The 18,621-nt window shown below is 38.5% G+C and overlaps 1 protein-coding gene and 2 long non-coding RNA genes across 4 annotated transcripts in view; 1 reads left to right on the forward strand and 2 right to left on the reverse strand.

The window, feature by feature from the left end:
* Window positions 1-1,503: 1,503 nt before the first annotated feature.
* On the reverse strand, window positions 1,504-8,410 carry LOC146403347 (uncharacterized). The gene is made up of 2 exons (XR_014845444.1): window positions 6,565-8,410; window positions 1,504-4,744 (listed from the first exon to the last, which is right to left on the reverse strand). It is a non-coding gene; the product is annotated as an uncharacterized LOC146403347 (long non-coding RNA).
* Window positions 8,411-8,508: 98 nt separating this feature from the next.
* ALG10 (ALG10 alpha-1,2-glucosyltransferase) lies at window positions 8,509-15,191 on the reverse strand. Of its 2 annotated transcripts, NM_001244234.1 has the most exons (3): window positions 14,874-15,190; window positions 13,482-13,679; window positions 8,509-11,775 (listed from the first exon to the last, which is right to left on the reverse strand). In NM_001244234.1, exons 1-3 carry the CDS (start codon window positions 15,054-15,056, stop codon window positions 10,720-10,722), a joined length of 1,437 nt encoding a protein of 478 aa, NP_001231163.1. In that variant the 5' UTR covers window positions 15,057-15,190; the 3' UTR covers window positions 8,509-10,719. The 2 variants fall into 2 exon arrangements, with proteins under 2 accessions (NP_001231163.1, XP_005664058.1); XM_005664001.4 differs by lacking the exon at window positions 13,482-13,679 and having other exon boundaries at window positions 14,874-15,191.
* A 352-nt stretch (window positions 15,192-15,543) lies between these two features.
* Window positions 15,544-18,621, forward strand: part of LOC146403348 (uncharacterized) — a 32,125-nt gene continuing 29,047 nt past the window's right edge. Inside the window, exon 1 of the long non-coding RNA XR_014845443.1 lies at window positions 15,544-16,854. This is a non-coding gene — a long non-coding RNA (uncharacterized LOC146403348). The remainder of the gene's footprint in view (window positions 16,855-18,621) is intronic.

Here is an 18,621-nt window from a genome sequence, read left to right on the forward strand (position 1 = left end):
ACTCAGCCAGGAGGACAGCATGGGGCACTACAGAGGACATCCTGGAGCAGTCTGGGGACTTTCCACTCGGGAGCACACAGAGACTCATTTGCTGAGAGAGCTCTGGCCCACGTGCCAGGCAGGGTCCAGCTCTCCTCAAAATTGTCAAGGTCTCAGAACCAAGGAAAGTCCGAGAAATCATTACAGTCAAGGGGAAAATTTTCCTTAAAATGCAGATGTACACAGTTCCAACAGGCACTGTATCCATCACTGATTATATTAACCACTCCTCAAATTCAGGCAGAGTCCCATTGAACATGCTGTTACCTTTTCAAGGGCCATTATGTTCTCTTGTGAAAGCATGGGGTGGGGTGGGGGGGGTCTATCAACCCCATTAATTACATCACTACTTGGGTCATACCCAACCTTAGGAGCATGGATGGTGTTACATGGATGTTACATGGATGTTACATGGTGTTACATGGATGTTACATGGATGGTGTCACATGGATGTCATGTGAGGCAGTAGAAAGCAGAAGAGTCTCCCTGCATGACCTTGGGCAAGTCCTGGAAACTTTGGGTTCATTCCCTCATCCCTGCACTTCCTGGCCTGTCACTGCGTATCCACTAACCTCCTCTCTTCTCCCCCAAACCTTTTCTTTTATTTGGTCTTTTGTCTTTTTGAGGGCCTCACCCTTGGCATATGGAAATTCCCAGGCTAGAGGTTGAATGGGAGCCTCAGGTGCCAGCCTACACAACAGTAACATGGGATCTGACCCTCATCTGTGACCTACACCACAGCTCACAGCAATGCTGGATCCTAAACCCACTGTGTGAGGCCAGGGATCGAAACTGCATCCTCATGGCTATTAGTCAGGTTTGTTAACTGCTGAGCCACAATGGGAACTCCTTCCCCACACCTTTTCAAGTTAAAGAAATAAATTCCATTTTAAATAATGTCAAAAACCATTTCACAATACTCCCACAAATAGTAAATAATCATTTGATTAGTTTAAGCCCAAGTTACTAAACTATTAAAAAATAAGAAAGTCAAATTTGATGACAATTTCCTTCTTACATGCTTGTCAATTAATTCTCATAGTGATCTACTTTTCTTCCAAAAACTACCTTTCGATTTTATAAGAATTTGCTCCTGATACTGGGAAACTGGATTAGGAAGAGAGAAAAATTATACTAATATCTCACATTTTAATAATAAACATTTAACTGGGAATTTACTGAGAAAATAACAGTATAACTAAAGATTCACAGATTATAAGATAATACATTTGTGATCTTCCAAACTTAATTATTTATCTCTTGAGACTGAGAAAATATCACTGGATGACCAACAATCCATAGAATTTTTCATATATATCCATAAAACTAACATAAAGAAAGATTCACTATAAAACACAACAGAACAGTAGTCTATCAGGTTTCTAGCTACATGTAATTCTAATATGTCAAAAGCTATGTGGCAAGTCACATAATATGTCATTGAAAACCATTTGGAGACTTCCAGAAACTTCCAAATTGCATTTATTTCAGCTAAAATGAGTGACTATTTAAAAAATTATCTTCCTAGTCACACATAGGGCATTATAAGTACAATTACTTCTCTTTTTTCCTTATCAAGTAAACTGCTGTGACAGCACAACTATCAGGGAATGGCTTACTTCTTATCTAATTGCCAGATAGAAGGGAAAAAATTATCTCCAATCAACAGTGTTGATCTCCAATCAGCAGTGTTGTCCCCATTAAGGAATTAACATTTGGGAACTACTTTGTCACTATATATAACAATTTCCACAGGAATAAAAATAGTATTTATTTTTTTACTGAATTATAGTTTACACTATTGTGTTAGCATCTGGTATACAGCAAAGCAATTCAATTATGTACATACAGATATAGATAATATTTTTTTCGTATTCTTTTCCGTTATGGCTTACTACAGGACATTGAATATAGTTCCCTGTGCTATATGGTAGGACATTGTTTGTTATCTATTTTATATATAGTAGTTTGTATCTGCTAATCCCAAACTCCTAATTTATTCCTCTTCCCTTTCCCCTTTGATAACTGTAACTTTGTTTTCTGTCTGTGAGTCTGTTTCTGAAAAGCAGTAGTTATAAATTTCAAGTTTGACACTTCAAATGAACTACTGTAAAGGTTTCCACATACCCTTAATAATGGGAAATAAGATGCAGTTGTAACTATCTGATTCAAGTTTCCACTGGTCACATGTTCTCAAAATGCTCCATGATAAAAATAAGCAAATTATCTGCTTAAAACTAAACATGTTCAAAGGATATCTTCCAGAAAGCACTGAAAAAGTAATAGTATTTGTGACATTATGAAGGTAAATAAAATAATAGAAAATTACTATTAGACTAACAAATGGAAGGATGTCCAACACTGCCACTTTGAGGGAAATTTGGGATAATGCATTTTGAAAGCAAGATTAGAAAAAAGGGATTAAAAGCTGCCCAGCAGTGTTGTCCCCATTAAGGAATTAACATCACTGAATTTTTATTTACATCTTATTGTTTCTTTCTCTTCATGTCAGTATTCTGTACACATTCCATAAGAAATATTTCTCCTAGGGAGTTCCCTTGTGGCACAGTGGGTTAAGGATCTGGTGTTGTCATTGCAGTGGCCCAGGTCACTTCTGTGGTGTGGGTTTAACTCCATATGCCACGATGTAGCCAAAGGGAAAAAAAAAAAAAAAGGATTCTCCTAGATGAAATGTTTTAATGGAGAAAATGATTCTGAGAGTCATCAATATGGCTCAATTTCTAAATATTTTCTCTCCTGGCTACATTTTCTTGTTGACCCTTCCTCTTTCTTCAGTCTTCCTCCTCCATTTTCTTTCTTCTAGCAATGTCCTTAGAGTTCTCAAGTTCATCATCCTGAGAAGTACTTTCACATATGCAGTTAGGCAGTGAAATAGGGGGAAGTGGTGGCTGGTGGGTTGGAGGAAACACACATAGATATTCTCACATGACACTAAAATGTTACTGCCTAATAGCCTTAATGTGTTACTTTCCCCTGCATCTCAAAAAAGGAAAAATCCTGTGACAAAGACAGATTTTTCAGGTGGGGTTACTTAAAAATTTCTACCTTAGATTAGGAAGATCTCCCCTTCCTGTAGCTCTCCTCATACCTCTAACACGTTGTACTGCATTTGGTCTTCCAGTCACAAGATCAAACATGCACAGAGGCATGATTAGGAGTTAACATTCTAAATCAGGGCAGGCTTCATCTTCTTTCTCCATATTTTTAGAGACTGACAGGTTATAAAAGAAATTAGTATAGAAATTACTTATAACAGTACCTACTGCGGAAAACTGACATGGTACCTGCTTCCTCTCAAGAAATGTTTCTCCTGAGAAGATTGCATCTCTCCTGCTTCAGAACTGTTTAGGTCAAATGTTTTGGGGTGGCTCCTCAAAGCCTTAATGTTCCTTATTAGAATGGACCTTCTCCCTGGTCCCTGTACCTCCTACAATAGGATTTAAGGAGGGTAATGGTGCAAAGAGAAATTCTCTTCATCTTTCTGTTTTATCAGAAACTGGTTGTGTAAATGAGCAGGACTCTCAGGGGCCTTCCTAGGGCAGGACTTTCCCCTACATCCTCTGCATTAGCTCATCTCAGAAGTACCTAGATACCAGTATACGATGTGCACTCCCTGAGTTATTTTACAAATGTGAAAATCCCCCTCCCCTAGGAACATGATAACTATTTGATGACCATGAACACATAGCCCCCAGGTCTCCTGGAATCTGATGATTGATAATGTTAACTATTGTTTCAGGGCTCTGTGACTTCACCCTCAGCCAATTAGAGAACTGTGCACAGGGTGATCACCTACCTGCGGCCCCCTCCTCCCTCATCTGGCTTTTAAAAATGCTTTACAATTTTGCTTGGGGATTTCTGACTTTTTGAGGAGAATGAGATTATAGTGGGAGGGGCCTGGGCCCTCCTAGATCAAAGGGAAGGTAATGGGGCAGTGTCCACCAGCATCTGTGTGCCAGGCAGTTCTGCAACAATGTAGCTTAACCTGTATCCACAAGCTTGGTATCTATAACTGTCTGCTCAAGATTTACAGAACAACTTAAAAGGGAGACAAATGAATTTAGATGTGGTGGGAAACCTAAGAGTGTATATAAGGTGATGCCCCACTGCGTTCAGGTTCAGGGCTCAGCCTCTGGATACTAATCCGCTGAGCCATTGCTGGCAGGAATAAATGCTGCTTCCTGGTAAAAAGGTCTTTGTGTCTTGTTTCTCTGTATATAAGCCCCCTCTAACAAGATAACTGTCTCCTTACACAGCCCTGAAATAAATATTTCTCTGCTCCAAACACCAACATTTCATTTGTTTGGTGTCATAGTACAACTGGCACATGAACTTGTACTAAAAGTTTTCTCCAGTAATAGCTATTTTTCTCTAGGACTACTAACTATAGGTTCTGTGTTCTTGCTTTTCATTGCATGTAGCAGAACATTGTTTTTTTCTACCTATCTTCCATTTAAAAATAACCTCACCTCAGCTCCTTTGAGACATAGGCTGAGTACACAAGTTTAGAGGGAGTCAACACAATGCCCTGCTTAAGAGGGCAGGTTCAGAGTTCCCACTGTGGCACAATGGGATCCGTGATGTTTCTGGAGCCCTGGAACGTGGATTTGATCCCCAACCTGGTACAGTGCATGGCAACTGTGATGGCTTGGATCTGATGCCTGGCTCAGGAACTGCCGAGAGGCTAGGGGAAAAAAAACAAAAGAGGGTAATTCCTGGAGCCACATTACCCAAGTCTGCACATTTCTCTGTGCTTCAGTTTCCTCATCAATAAAATGAGAATCATAATGGTATTTGTCTTATAGTTATTGTGAGGCTTAAATAATCCATATTTACTAAATCACCTGTGGTTCTCATTGTGGCTCAGGAGAACCTGACTAGTAACTATGAGGATATGGGTTTGATCCCTGGCCTTGCTCAGTGAGTTAAGGATCCAACATTGCCTAGAACTGTGGTGTGGGTCGAAGATACAGGTCAGATCTGGCATTGCTGTAGCTATGGTGTAGTCCAGCAGCTATAGCTCCGATTTGATTCCCTAGCCTGGGAACTTCCATATGTGACAGGTGTGGCCCTAAAAAACAAATGAACAAAAAAAAACACCTAGTGCCTAGCATATAGTAAACACTCCCTAGATGTTTTCCACTGCTATTGTCTCCTACTGCTTGAGTGTGTGATAGATTTACTGTGCAATTTTTGTTCATGCCCTGCCATTTTACTCCGCCTGGAATATTTTTCACAATGTCTTCACAGATCTCCATCAGGTATAAACTATTATGCCAATTTTCCAATGAAATATTTCTTTGTGCCTTCAGTCAGATATATTTCTATTTCCATGTAACAACCCTAGCTCTTGTACTCCTCCTTAGTGGTCACCATGTTACATTGTGTATTAGTTAGCCCTTAATTGGAAGGTGAGATCTTACTGTCTGGAAGTCAGGGGTTTTTTTTGTTTTTTTTTTTTTTTAAATTTTTTGGAAATATATATATGTATATATTTTTGTCTTTTTGGGATAGCACCCTCAGCATATTAAAGTTCCCAGGCCAGGGGGTCGAATCGGAGCTTTAGCCCCCCCGGCCTACATTACAGCCATAGCAGTGCGAGACTTGAGCCAACTCTGTGACCACTACACCACAGCTCATGACAATGCCAGAGCCTTAACCCACTGAAGGAGGCCAGGGATTGAAACTGGGTCCTCATGGATACTAGGCAGGCTCATTACTACGAGCCCTAACAGGAACTTCTGGATAACATTTTCACATAGGATACCCTTAAATGGCCACAAGATTTAAATAACAAATATTTTTATGATTTACTATATTACATGCCACATTAGTTTTTTGTTTTTGGCTGTGCCAGAGGCATGTGGAAGTTCCTGAGCCAGGAATCGAACCCACACCACAGCAGTGACCCAAGCCATTGCGGTGACAATGTTGGATCCTTAATCTGTGGCACCACAAGGAAACTCCTAGGAAACTTTATTAGAAATCATTATTTTAGGAGTTCCCGTCATGGCGCAGCAGAAACGAATCTGACCATGAGGTTGTAGGTTTGATCCCTGGCCTTGCTCAGCGAGTTAAGGATCCGGTGTTGCCTTAAGCTGTGGAATAGGTTGAAGGGGAGGCTCAGATCCGGCGTTGCTGTGGCTGTGGTGTAGGCCAGCAGCTGTAGCTCTGATTCGACCCCTAGCCTGGGAACCTCCATATGCCACGAGTGTGGCCTTTCTAAGTTAAACATCCTGTATATTTTTTTAGCCATTTCTCTTCAATAGAGCTATAAACACCATTCATCTGTCCTTTGGTTTTCTAGCATTTCTAAAAATGACAGTGTCCAATATAAAAAATAATATGCAATGAACGGTCTGACTAATGCATAGTAAAGACAAGATTTTCACCTCTCTCTCCATACACTACTTTTCTTAATGAAAAACATTGATGATGAGGTTAAGCAAAAAACTCAAGGCTGGGAAGTCAGACCAATTTGTATTTAGACTTCAGACAAATTACCTGATCTGCTTGACTTTTAGCTTCTCCAGCAGTCAAATAGAAATCAACATCCGCCTCATAGGAAAAAAAGATCAAAGGAGACAATCTTTGTAAATTAGCCAGTGTAATGCTTAGAACACTGTAGATGCTAAATAATAGTAATAACTGTTACTATTACTTTTCCTTCCTCTTCCTGATTTTGTATGGGTCACACACATATATTGCTCAACTGAACTGAACTGATTTTTAGTTTCAGTCATTGAGAAAAATCAATACAATATATACTATTTTTCTCATCAGAAAAATACCATATCTCTTTTGGTCTGATGGTGATGCAGAGTTCAAATTAAATTAACATTAAATTCATCAAATGCTTATTTCATAAAAAGCACAATATAAAGATATTATTGGATTGTGTCACTGTGACAAAATTTCTTATCCCAGAAATAATTTCCAAATAGTGAAGAATTTAGTGTTGGATTCAGGGATACGTGTTAACAAACATATCCTCAATCTATCCATTTTTATAATTTTCTCAGCTAAATAGGTTTTAGTATATTGGAAATATTTGTTTTGTTGTAACATTTAAATATTTTAAAAAGTAAATAGCAGTTATCTCTAAATAAATAAATAGCAGTTATCTCTAAAGCAGTTAAATATGGCCTAAGTAAAACAACAGAAAATATTCCTGATTGGTTGAAATCTCTTTTCCCTTAAGACTGTGACATCAATCAAGCATTCTACTAAAATTTAATGGTTGTTAGTTATTTTTCTTATTTTAAATAAACAACAACAGTTTTTAAATCACATCCTATTATAAAAATAACGCATATTTTCAAGTAAATATACGTATAAGTATTAAACACTATAGTAAGTAAAATTTTTAGGAGTTCCTATTGTGGCTCAGCAGCTTAAGGACCCAATGTTGTCTCTGTAAGGATACAGGTTCCATCACTGCCCTTGTTCAATGGGTTAAGGATCTGGCATTGCTGCAAGCTGTGACATAGGTCACAGGTAAATTTCAGATCTGGTGTTGCCATGAGCTGGGGTGTAGTTTGCAGATGTGGCTCTGATCTGGCGTTGCTGTGGCTGTGGTATAGGCAGGCAGCTCCAGCTCCAATTCAGCCGCTAGTCTGGGAACCTCCATATGATAAGGGTGTGGCCCTAAACAACACAAACAAACAAACAAAAAAGAATTACCTTCTAATCAAGAAATTCAGTTAAGTCTAATTTTTAAAAAAAAATTAATGTCAAAATTATCAATTTGGTTACTCTTGAAAAATATTCAAAACATATACAATTTTAAGATGTTTCTAAGAGCAATGCTGTAGAGCACCTTTTAATTACAGCTTTCTAAAAGATCTTTAAAAGAGTAGAAACTCAACATTTGAAAATGAATTGTGGAGTTCCCATTGTAGCTAGCGGAAACAAATCAGACTAATATCCACGAGGATACGGGTTTGATCCTGGGCCTCACTCAGTGGGTTAAAGGATCTGATGTTGCCACAGCTGCAGCATAGACAACTAAGCTTGGATCTGATTCCTGGCCCAGGAAATTCCATTTGCCATAGGGTAGCCAAAAAAGGAAAAAAAAAAAAAAGTTTGGGAGTTCCTGTCATGGCTCAGTGGAAACAAATATGACTAGCATCCAGAGGACACAGGTTTGATCCCTGGCCTCGCTAACTGGGTTAAGGATCCAGTGTTGCCATGAGCTGTGGTGTAGGTAGCAGATGCGGCTCGGATCTGGCATGGCTGTGGTGTAGGCCAGTGGCTACAGGTCTTATTTGACCCCTAACCCGGGAACCTCCATATGCCGTGGGTGTGGCCTTAAAAAGACAAAAAAAAAAAAAAAAAAAAAAAAAAAAAAAAGTTTGGGTTAAAAACATTTGTCCAACAGTCACTATTATAACTAAAGAATCGATCAACTTTCTAAGCACTAAATAGAGTACAACTTGGCCCCAAAGAGTGTGTACAAATAAAGGACTTTGTATTTATTATTCAAAGACTACACTTAATTTTCACCTGTGCACAATTTTATATTTGCAAATGAAGAATACTTTACAAATCCACTCATTATTTAAAACCCAGAGAAAGCATAATTCAATACTGAAGATAGTTCACACAGTTATAAAAAGTTTACAAATGTAAAACAGGGTTAAAAGATGAATTCTATACACAGTTCTCAGTTTACACATCAAAATTAACATATCCAAATAATACTTTTCTGTAATAGAATGACAACCCAATGAATGTACTCAAAATAGAAGACAAAGAATCCAAAATCCACCCCCCAAAATCCTACCCAAGTTGTTCCCTGAATTACAAAATAAGACTAGACCAAACAATTTCTAAAATTCCTTTAAATTGTAGCTTTTTTTGGATAATGGAATTAAGTTACACTGTTTTTTAATTATGTGACGTTATAAGTCACTTGTTTTAACCTCTCAGAAAAGATACAATTTCACTTAAAATAGCTCAGCAAAGAAATTATTCCCTATAAATTTTATGAGGTTTACTGTAAAATCTCCTTTGGTAACTTTGGTGGGTTGGAAAGTGTCCCACAAAGAGACAGGCCTACTTGAACCTGTAAATATGACCTTATATAGAAAAAAAAGAGTCTTTAATTAAGTTCAAGATCTGGGCATGCAATTTTCCTGGATTAGAGTGGGCCCTAAATCCAAAGACATTGTCCTTATAAGAGAAAGAAAACAAAAAGGAAGGCCATGTGAAGACAGAGGCAGATACTGGAGCAATGCCGTCTATAAAGCAAAGAACATGAAGGAGAGCAGACAGCCACCAGGAGGTAGGAGAGAGGCATGGAATGGATTCTCTTTGAGAGTCTCCAGAATAAATTAACACTAGTGACACTTTAATTTTACACTTCTGGCCTCCAGAACTGTGAGAGAATTTTCTTTTTTTTTTTTTTAATGGCCACACCTACGGCACATGGAAGTTCCTGGGTCAGGAACTGAATGCTGGCAGCAGCTGTGGCAAGGCTGGACACCGTGCTAGGCCTGGGATGGAACTGGTACCTCCAGAGACCTGAGGCACTGCAGTCAGATTCTTAACCCACTGTGCTATAGTAAGAACTCTGAGAAGTTTTTTTAAGTCACCAAATTTGTGGTAATTTGCTATGGAAGCCATAAGAAAGTAGTACAGAAAATCCCTTTTAAAAGGTATTATTATCAAAGAAATTTATCTTTGGCCATCATATATTTCATGTTAGGAATAGTGAAAGGACTTCATCATTTTTACATTTTAAAAAAAAAATCAGTAACTTGATTTCTAGATAAACACAGAAGAGCCTCTATTTAATAAGATTTACTATTTCAGTGAGTCTATTTTGCCTTATGATTTAAATTATATTTACTAAAATGTTTAACAATGTTTCCATCACGAATATTACCTAATCACTTGTAAATTTTTTCAGACACTGCTACATCTTTCTGAAGAGAATAATAAATAAGTTCCAGCACTATAAAGCATGCCCAGTTTACTTAAACTTGTATATAAAAAGTTTTCAAGCTTTTTGAGTAGCTAAAGAAATACCATGAGATAACTATAAATATCTTATTTCCCCATCATTATTCAGGGTTATGGAGGAAGTCCTAAAACTTTTCTCAGTTCATTTTTTGTTGTTGTTGTTTTTTTTTTTTTTTTTCATGGCAGCACCTGTGGCATATGGAAGTTTCCGGACTAGTGACCGAATCTGAGCCACAGCTGTGACATACACTGCAGTTGTACCAACAGCAGATCCTTTAACCCACTGTAAGAGGGTGGGGATTGAACTTGTGCTGGCACAGTAACCCCAGCTGCTGCAGTCAGATTCTTAACCCACTGTACACAGCAGGAACTCCTCAGTTCTTTACCACTTAACTTTCTTGCATATATATATATGCCTGTGGTATGTGGAAGTTCCCAGGCCAGGGATCAAATCTGTGCCACAGCAGTGACAATGCTGGATCCTTCACCTGCTAGCCCACCAGGGAACTTCTTTTTTTTTTTTGGATTTTATACATATATATAAACACTTACTTCTGATATTTAAAACACAAAAAATATGATGTGATCTGAGGATCACTATGGTGCCTAAAGAAATTCCAAAATTTCTACTTAGTTTTCATTACAGAAATAGTCCGAATAAGTCTAATTTTAGAGTTCATGATATCCCTGATATTACCACATAAACCTTTGAATGTCCTGACTATTTGGCCACTGAAAAGTCTTGTTTAGAAAGATATAAAAAGTTAGGAAATTCACAACTGCATAGCAACCCAGCTCACAAACAAGTCTAGATGTGGGTGGCAGAGGTATGTTAAGCCTATAAATAACATAAGGTAAAATGAAATAACGGAATTCTAGCAGTTTTTGAGGTACTATGACAGTAAATAAGCATATGAAAAACATTAAATTCCAGAAAATCGACTTTGATTTCAATGAATCAGCTATCGTCCAACCAGCAAATATATAGACTGGAACTAACAAGTATTTCACGATTTCATATTTTTGAAAAACTCTTTTCCACACATAAAATGTATAATGTCTATTATCTGAGAGCAAGTATTTATGAGCATAAGTAAACTTCCAAACTAAAAATATTGAGACTAAAGTAATCACAAAAAACTGAATTTTCCGTTTCCAAACTAGGCAAAGAAAAGCCCTGATTTTGCTAAGAGATAAGAGGTGAGGAAAGGAAAAAAAAAGAGTAAAAGAGAAAAAGTAGAATAGCTGAGGAAAGTGCAGACAGGCTTCATGACTGCTACGATCACCAATAACAATTCCACCATTAACTACCACAAATGCACAAAACAGAAACATTAGGAGGATATAGGGCCAAGTCAAAAGGAAAAGTATACTTAAGTTCTTAAAGGACATGGAATAAGCCAAAAGAAACTGAAGAATCTTCCTGAATTCTGAAAATGGTCCTTTAATAGGGGGAAGCCTCTCTTCCTTCTTCTTTTGTAGCTCGGTTTTCCAAGCTTCAGTTAACTTTTGTGAAATGACATTTCCTGCACAGAAGATAGCCCAAATGATATTTGTTTGACGAAACATGAATCCACAAAATCCAAGCAAGGCTGAGGTTTTATGATTTCCATAAAGACACATCAAGTATGCAAAAAGAGTAAAAAACATGGATCCCGCTTCTGTATAATATAGGAAGTTAAAAAAATACAATGTGGGAAATACTGCTAATGTCAATGTTGACAAAATTCTCTGGATACTTGAGGCAGCCTACAAGGAAGAGAAAACACAGTTTACAAAAAAGCAAATAGGCTCTTTATGCTAAGCTAATGAAGAGATTTAATTAAAAAAAACAAAAAACTCCTTGAATCTTATTTAAAGAAAATTATTTAGTATTAATCTTACTTCTGCCTTTGCAAAAACACAGTATGTATTTATGAGGGTGCTTTCTAATACCTTTTAGTTACATCTGTCATTCTGGAAGCCAATAAGATAATACATGTGTGTGTCAAGTTCCTATGGCTGAAAATATTTTGAATCATTCAACAGACAGTTAAGGAGGTACTGTGGGAAAGACACTGAACTCAGTTCTATGAGGAACGTGGAGATGAATGGGATACAGTGCAGGTGGTTCCATTTTGGTGAGCTTTAGTCCTAATGCCTTCTGTAAGCATTCATTTAGCTCTCTAAATCACCAAGCCATACCATGCCATTCCCTTGATTAAAATGAAAGGCTGTCTACCACCTACTACATAAACTTTAAAATGCTTTCTGTGACATAAAAAGATGTTCATGACTTCTCCCCTATCTACTTCTATAGCTTTCTGCAGCCTTATGTCCCTGTACTCTTATAATTCCAAATGGCAATCCCTGCATTCACTCTCATCCTACAGCCCCATCTGTCATCAAGATTCAGCTCGAGTACCATGTTCTCTGTAAAGCCTTACCCAATGCCACCCACACCTCCTTCTCCCACTCAGGCTGCACCAAGTGCTCCTCTGCTCCTTCTCTGTATCCTCATGGTGTTTTATAGCTATCTCCCTCTCATAATTTATACTACTGAAATCATCTTTATAAGTTAAAAATAACTACTATAATTAGTATTTACTGAGTCCTTACTATTACATCAGGCAGTATTCTAAGTATTGTCCATTTATGAAGTGCCTTTATTTTACAGAACAGTCCTAATCAGGTAGATTCTATATTGTTTCCACTTAACAGATGAAAACATAGAGTCACTAAGGGTAACCTGCCCAAAGTAACGCAATTAGTAAGAGGACAAAATTCAAACCCAGGTAATCCACCTCATCTCCAAGGTCTGCACTGTTTTTTGTTTTTTGTTTTTTTTTTTTTTGTCTTTTTGCCATTTCTTGGGCTGCTCCCGTGGCATATGGAGGTACCCAGGGTAGGGGTCGAATCGGAGCTGTAGCCACAGGCCTACGCCAGAGCCACAGCAACGCGGGATCCGAGCCACGTCTGTGACCTACACCACAGCTCACAGCAACGCCGGATCCTTAACCCACTGAGCAAGGCCAGGGATTGAACCTGCAACCTCATGGTTCCTAGTCGGATTCGTTAACCGCTGCGCCACGACGGGAACTCCAGCATTCTTAAACCACATAAAAATTTCCAGGTAATGTGGGTTTCCCCTAATAAGATATATATTCCTTAAGAGAAAAACTGCCTCATTTACTTCTATAGTCTCAGTATTTAGCACATGGAATAAGCTCAGAAAATATTTACCGAACTGGTTTAATTCATGAACATTTATAGGTTTTATAAATAGATAAGAGTGTCTCAAATATTTCAAGACAAATATCTTCCAAAATGGAGGTAGGGGACTTGCTTTACCTTTACAAAAGATAAACAAATACTAAATGTTAAATATATTTTCCACCAATTTTCATAAAACCAATTCTTCATAATTGTGGACCTGATTGTACATCAGCTTGTAATTAATTACTCTGAAAACAAACCTTGTGTCTGGGTTGCACCTTGCGGAAAAGCAAATATAATAAATAGAAGTTGCCAACACTGAAGAGAAGATTAACAAATCTGAGCATTCCAATGGAGCAGACAACATGTTCTGACCATCCGAAGATCCAATTGGCCGGTTTGACCACTCCAACTGACAGCAGGTATAAGCCAGGTAATGTAGTAATCATGGGGTCCCACTTAAAAATAAAAAGCCAACAATGAAGCAAAACCCAAGAGGTGATAGTGATAGGACTGACACAAAGAGGTCATGCATTTGGGGAAGTTATCCTATGACATGGTTAAATAAGTCCGTGGCAATGGAGACAGCTCTGATAAGAAGTTTTACTATGTTTTGTCCCATACCTGTGTTGTTATTGTTAAAGTATCAGCAACCAGTAGACAACAACTTAACCTTAGTTTTTATTTTCTTATACCCACTCTTTAGAGGGTGATCTTTTTGGTGATTAAACTGCAAATGCTCTAGTTTTTAAAAGCATGGAAACACCAATGGAACTCTAATGCATTTGCAGTGAAAAGTCTTTAAAGAAATTCACTCAGAGGATCCACAACGACAGGTACAATGTAGTAGCCAGGAATTGTGCTAAACCCTCTGTATTTAATCCTGCAACAAGACTTATAGTAGACATTACTGTCATTTTCAGATAAGTAACCTGAAAATCAGAAAAGTTCCAAGCCACATGACTAGTAAATAACAGAACCAAGATTTAAAATTATGTTTTTCTCCAACTACAGACTATATTTCTAATCACTACTCTCTAACGCCTTTTACCAGAAGAGAAGGATAATGTCCACTTTATTTTTGTATCTATATTTATATACATATGTGGCTAAATACACATTTAAGTATGACGGCCTATCACTGATTTCCAATTTATCCAGTTAATAGAAGGTTGCTAAAACCAGCAAGGACGAAATTAATATAACCTGGCACTTCTTAGCGGCTGAAGGGCCACCCCCTCTACCCCACTTGCAAAATACAGTGAAGTGACTGACGGGTGAGCTAAAGTGAAGTTTTCTGACATTTCCTAGGTGCAATTCAGTGCCCCAAATCCCAGGATTGGCAAAAAAACGAAAAACAAAAACAAAAAACAGAATAGCTTTGGTCAGTTGCCTAGAAAAGGGGCAGTAACTCAGTTCCCATTAGTACATCTCCTAGAGCATTTTTTTCTTGGAAACAGAACTGCGTTTTTGTTTTTTTTTTCATTCATTTAGTAAATATTTCTCAGACCTCAGAAACCCGAACAAAAGATCACCGGGGTCCTTTTCCTGCTGTGAGCGGAGGGACCTAAGGTTAAGGGTGGGTGACTAGCGCTGGGACCGGGCCTGCTCTCACTAGCCATTCTAGGGTGCTGACAGGTCGGGGACCCCACCTGCGAGAGGGAGAAATGGCCCTCACAGTAGCGCTGCGCCTGCGGCAGGTGGAAGATCTCGTCCATGTAGGGTTCTCGCAGCGCCCGGCTGAAAGCGGAGAAGAGGAGGCAGGACACTAAAAAGGTACAGCTCAGGGCAGCCGAGAAGTAGTAACCCTCCAGCTGCGCCATTCCTGCCCCCATAGCCAAGAACCCAGTCCTGGTAGATCGGGGCGAGATGCTTGGGTCCGCAAAGTCAGGCTTGACACTCGGGCTCGAAACCGGCGCGCAAGGCGGGAATCGCCAGAGGGAACCGAGCACAGCCGGAAGGAAAGGAATGCCGGGAGAGCGCGGACCCCGAGCTTCCGGAAGGAAGGAGCGGGTCACTGTTTCCCGAGAGACGGGTTTAGATAACGGACCGAATTGTTGCGCTGTCAATCACGTTGCATAGGGCACACTGAGTGGTCAGCGCAGCCTGGAGGGGCAGACCTCGGGGGTCTGAAGGGTGCTGGAGCCGACTGCGTGGTGCTTGAAATGAAACCCTCCGTTTATTTTAAAGGTCTGGGTAGGCGTTTCCCCTGCGGTTCCCATTTCTTACCAGCAGGTGGCGACGTTTCCCCACATTTGCAATCCCTAAATGCTTAAAAATTTCACACCCCCGTCACCCCCGCGCACCCCACAGGCCCATGTTATTTCTCTCAAGTGATCTAAGTTACTAAAACGTTCCATTCCAAGGCATTTGATGTCACCAACTTTTGAGCGTGGAAGGGGAAGTGTTGGTTGTAGAAGCAAAGACTGAGACTTTGGAAGGTCCGGTGAGACAGACCCTTCACTGCCGAATAAACTTTACTAGGGGCTCTTTCAAAATGTTTGTACTCTCTAAGAGGATTTTTTTAAATCAGTATTCATCGTGCACTCTGATAGGCAGATCGCAATACTCTGCGGGACTTGGGAAAAGCGATTATTTTAGAAGTTGGCATAGTTTAGTTAAGGAAGGTTTCTCTGCCTGTAAGTTTGATTTTTGTTAACATCTCTGTTGCAGCGTTTTGTTTTTATTTTCCTACTAAATAATAAGCACGAACATCTTAATGGTTGGCACTGTGTATCATTTATATCTGTAGCCCCCAAAATGCCTTTCACATTTCAGACACTTAAATTTGAAGATTTTTAGTTTGTGTCGACTTGACTCAATTCCAGTATTGGGAAGTTGGAGGCCGGAGGTGAGAGAAAATATTTGAAGAATGCTGGGCGCGGGAGGGGGAGATAAATTAATTCTTGTGATTTTGCCTTGTTAGTCTCTGGCAATGTTTCATAGAAAAATAATCTCTTGGGTAACCTCAGTCACAATGTTTTTGATGGGAATACACAAGAAATAAGTCAGGGTGTGTTAGCTGCAAACCTTACGGTTTTCAGATCAGCTCTTTCTGTGGGTCAAAACTAATTCACCTTCTTCGATTTAAGTAACTTTCTCAAATTAAACTGACTGCTTCCCTATTCTGTCTCAGCGATTTCCTTATTAATGAGAGGGCCATGAGGTGAATAAGTGATGGGATAAGAACATGTATAAACCATTTGAATAAAATCCTGTCAGAATCCTACTTTGATGTGATGCTTAGCTATGTTTTCCCTATTCGTTCCCCATTTTATTATATAGTCCATGCTGTACTAATCTATTTGAGATCATGTTCAGACGATCTAGTCTTCAGGAGGTTGATATGATCTCCCAGTAACTGACCCCAGAACCCATGACTTGCTTAGTCATGATATGCACACTGTAGGGGTAGAAAAAAGTATATTTTTCTTCCACCATCCTAAGTTCTAAACTGGGACATTTGTAACATAAAAATGGATTAAGAAGAAAAAGCATACAAATTTATTTAGCATTAGTTTTATATGATAAGGAAGCCTTCATAAGGAAATTAAGACCTAAAGGAACAGTTAAACCTGAGCGTCATGAAAATCCTGGAAGTTATGGAAGGATACGATAGGCCAAAGATATGAGGTAAGTGTAGTAAACCGAAGGAAATTTAGCAAGGCCTTTTCATTCAGATTCCTCTGTGTCTGTTTGTCTTCAGAAATAAGGATGCTTCTTTCTTCCGGGTATAGAAAGGGCACATCTCATGTGAGGGTTTTATGACCTACTTCAGGGAAAGGTAAGAATGTCCTTCCTAGGTTTTATGACCTGTTTAATTGGAAAGTCAGACATCACTTCCTGCCCATACTATTTCTTAAATTTGTCACTCTTAAAATATTTAATATGTCAAGATGCCATATTTTGGATTAGCATGTCCTGAACTTCTGTCAATACCCTGCCGACTACTGACCTTCCCTAGAAGTGGTAGGCATTTTTGAAAGTAGTAGAACAAGGCCAGACATTTATGTTACATATTTCTCTCAATAATTGCCGCTAAGATCTTATGTTAAACATCTGACCCCTATACATATGCCACACCTCCCTCTAAGATAATCAGAGAGTTTCAAGGAAATGTGAAGGTTGTTGCTGTTTTTATTTTTGTCTTTTTAGGGCCACCCACGGCATATGGAGGTTCCCAGAGTAGGGGTAGAATTAGAGCTACAGCTGCTGGCCTACACCACTGCCACAGCAACACGGGATCTGAGCCACATCTGCAACCTACACCACAGCTCATGGCAATGCCAGATCCTTAACCCACTGAGCAAGGCCAGGGATTAAACCTGTGCCCTCATGAACTAGTCAGGTTTGTTAACCACTGAGCCATGACAGGAATTCTGGAAATACGAAGTTTGAGAACAGTTAGGATCTTCATTAATAATCTACTTGCCTTCATTTTACGTAAGAAGCTGAAGTTAAAATAAGTGATTTAGCTGAAATCACATGTGAAGTTAGTTGGTAGAGTCATGGGTAGAAATTAGAACATCAGACCAAGAGTAATAAAATAACCCCATAGCCTTATGGTTTAAAGTAATCTTCAGTTTATACTGAACTGAATGTTTTCATTAGTCCCCCAAACCTTTTATTTTCATTCTATTCCTTTATGTTTCCATCCACCAAGTCAAAAATACAGGTTTCAGTGTTTTAAAATGTTCATGCTTTAGCTCAATTGTATCAAAATCTGATGGGAAACATTGTAAAAAATTAGTACTAACTCACATTTACGTAGCCATCTCTGGGGGATTTTAATGATACTAGTTATATTTTATTAGATCTCCATTTTAAAACTAGATCACCATTAATAGTTACCTTATGTTCTCCATTTTCTGTAGATCCTTATTTTGTGATCATTAGAATGTATAATTTCATCATCATAGATCTTCAATTAATTTTTTATTTTGTGCTATCTCTTGAATTACTATATAACAAATTATGGCAAAAATTTTGGAGTTCAAAGGATAGATAGGGTGTACAAGAAAAAGTCTTTGTTATTTTAAGCTATTAAGATTTTGCATTTATTACTGCCATAAAACTTAGTCCTTTCAAACCAATTTTGACATTCTTAATTTGGTGAATTTGCATAATACTCTATATATTTAACTCTGTGTGAAACGCTAATTCCCTAATGATGAATTTCCTCAAACGCTGTAATTCTGCTAACAAGGAAATCTATGTAAGTACTGTCACTTTGAAGTGATTGTCCAAGTACTATCCTTCCTCTTATTGAGCCCTTTTTCATTTTCTACTCAACTGAAATGCTGACCACTTGATAGTCACAGTGATGAGTTACTAGTTTTCTTTTTTAAAATTTTTTTATTGCTGTTGATTTACAATGTTCCATCAATTTCTTCTGTATGG

Source organism: Sus scrofa, chromosome 5 (assembly GCF_054392235.1).
Source record: "Sus scrofa isolate SSC_HxYL_T2T_F1_AM1 chromosome 5, Sscrofa_HxYL_maternal_Yorkshire_Landrace_v2.0, whole genome shotgun sequence".
In the NCBI taxonomy this organism is placed as follows: Eukaryota; Metazoa; Chordata; class Mammalia; order Artiodactyla; family Suidae; genus Sus; species Sus scrofa.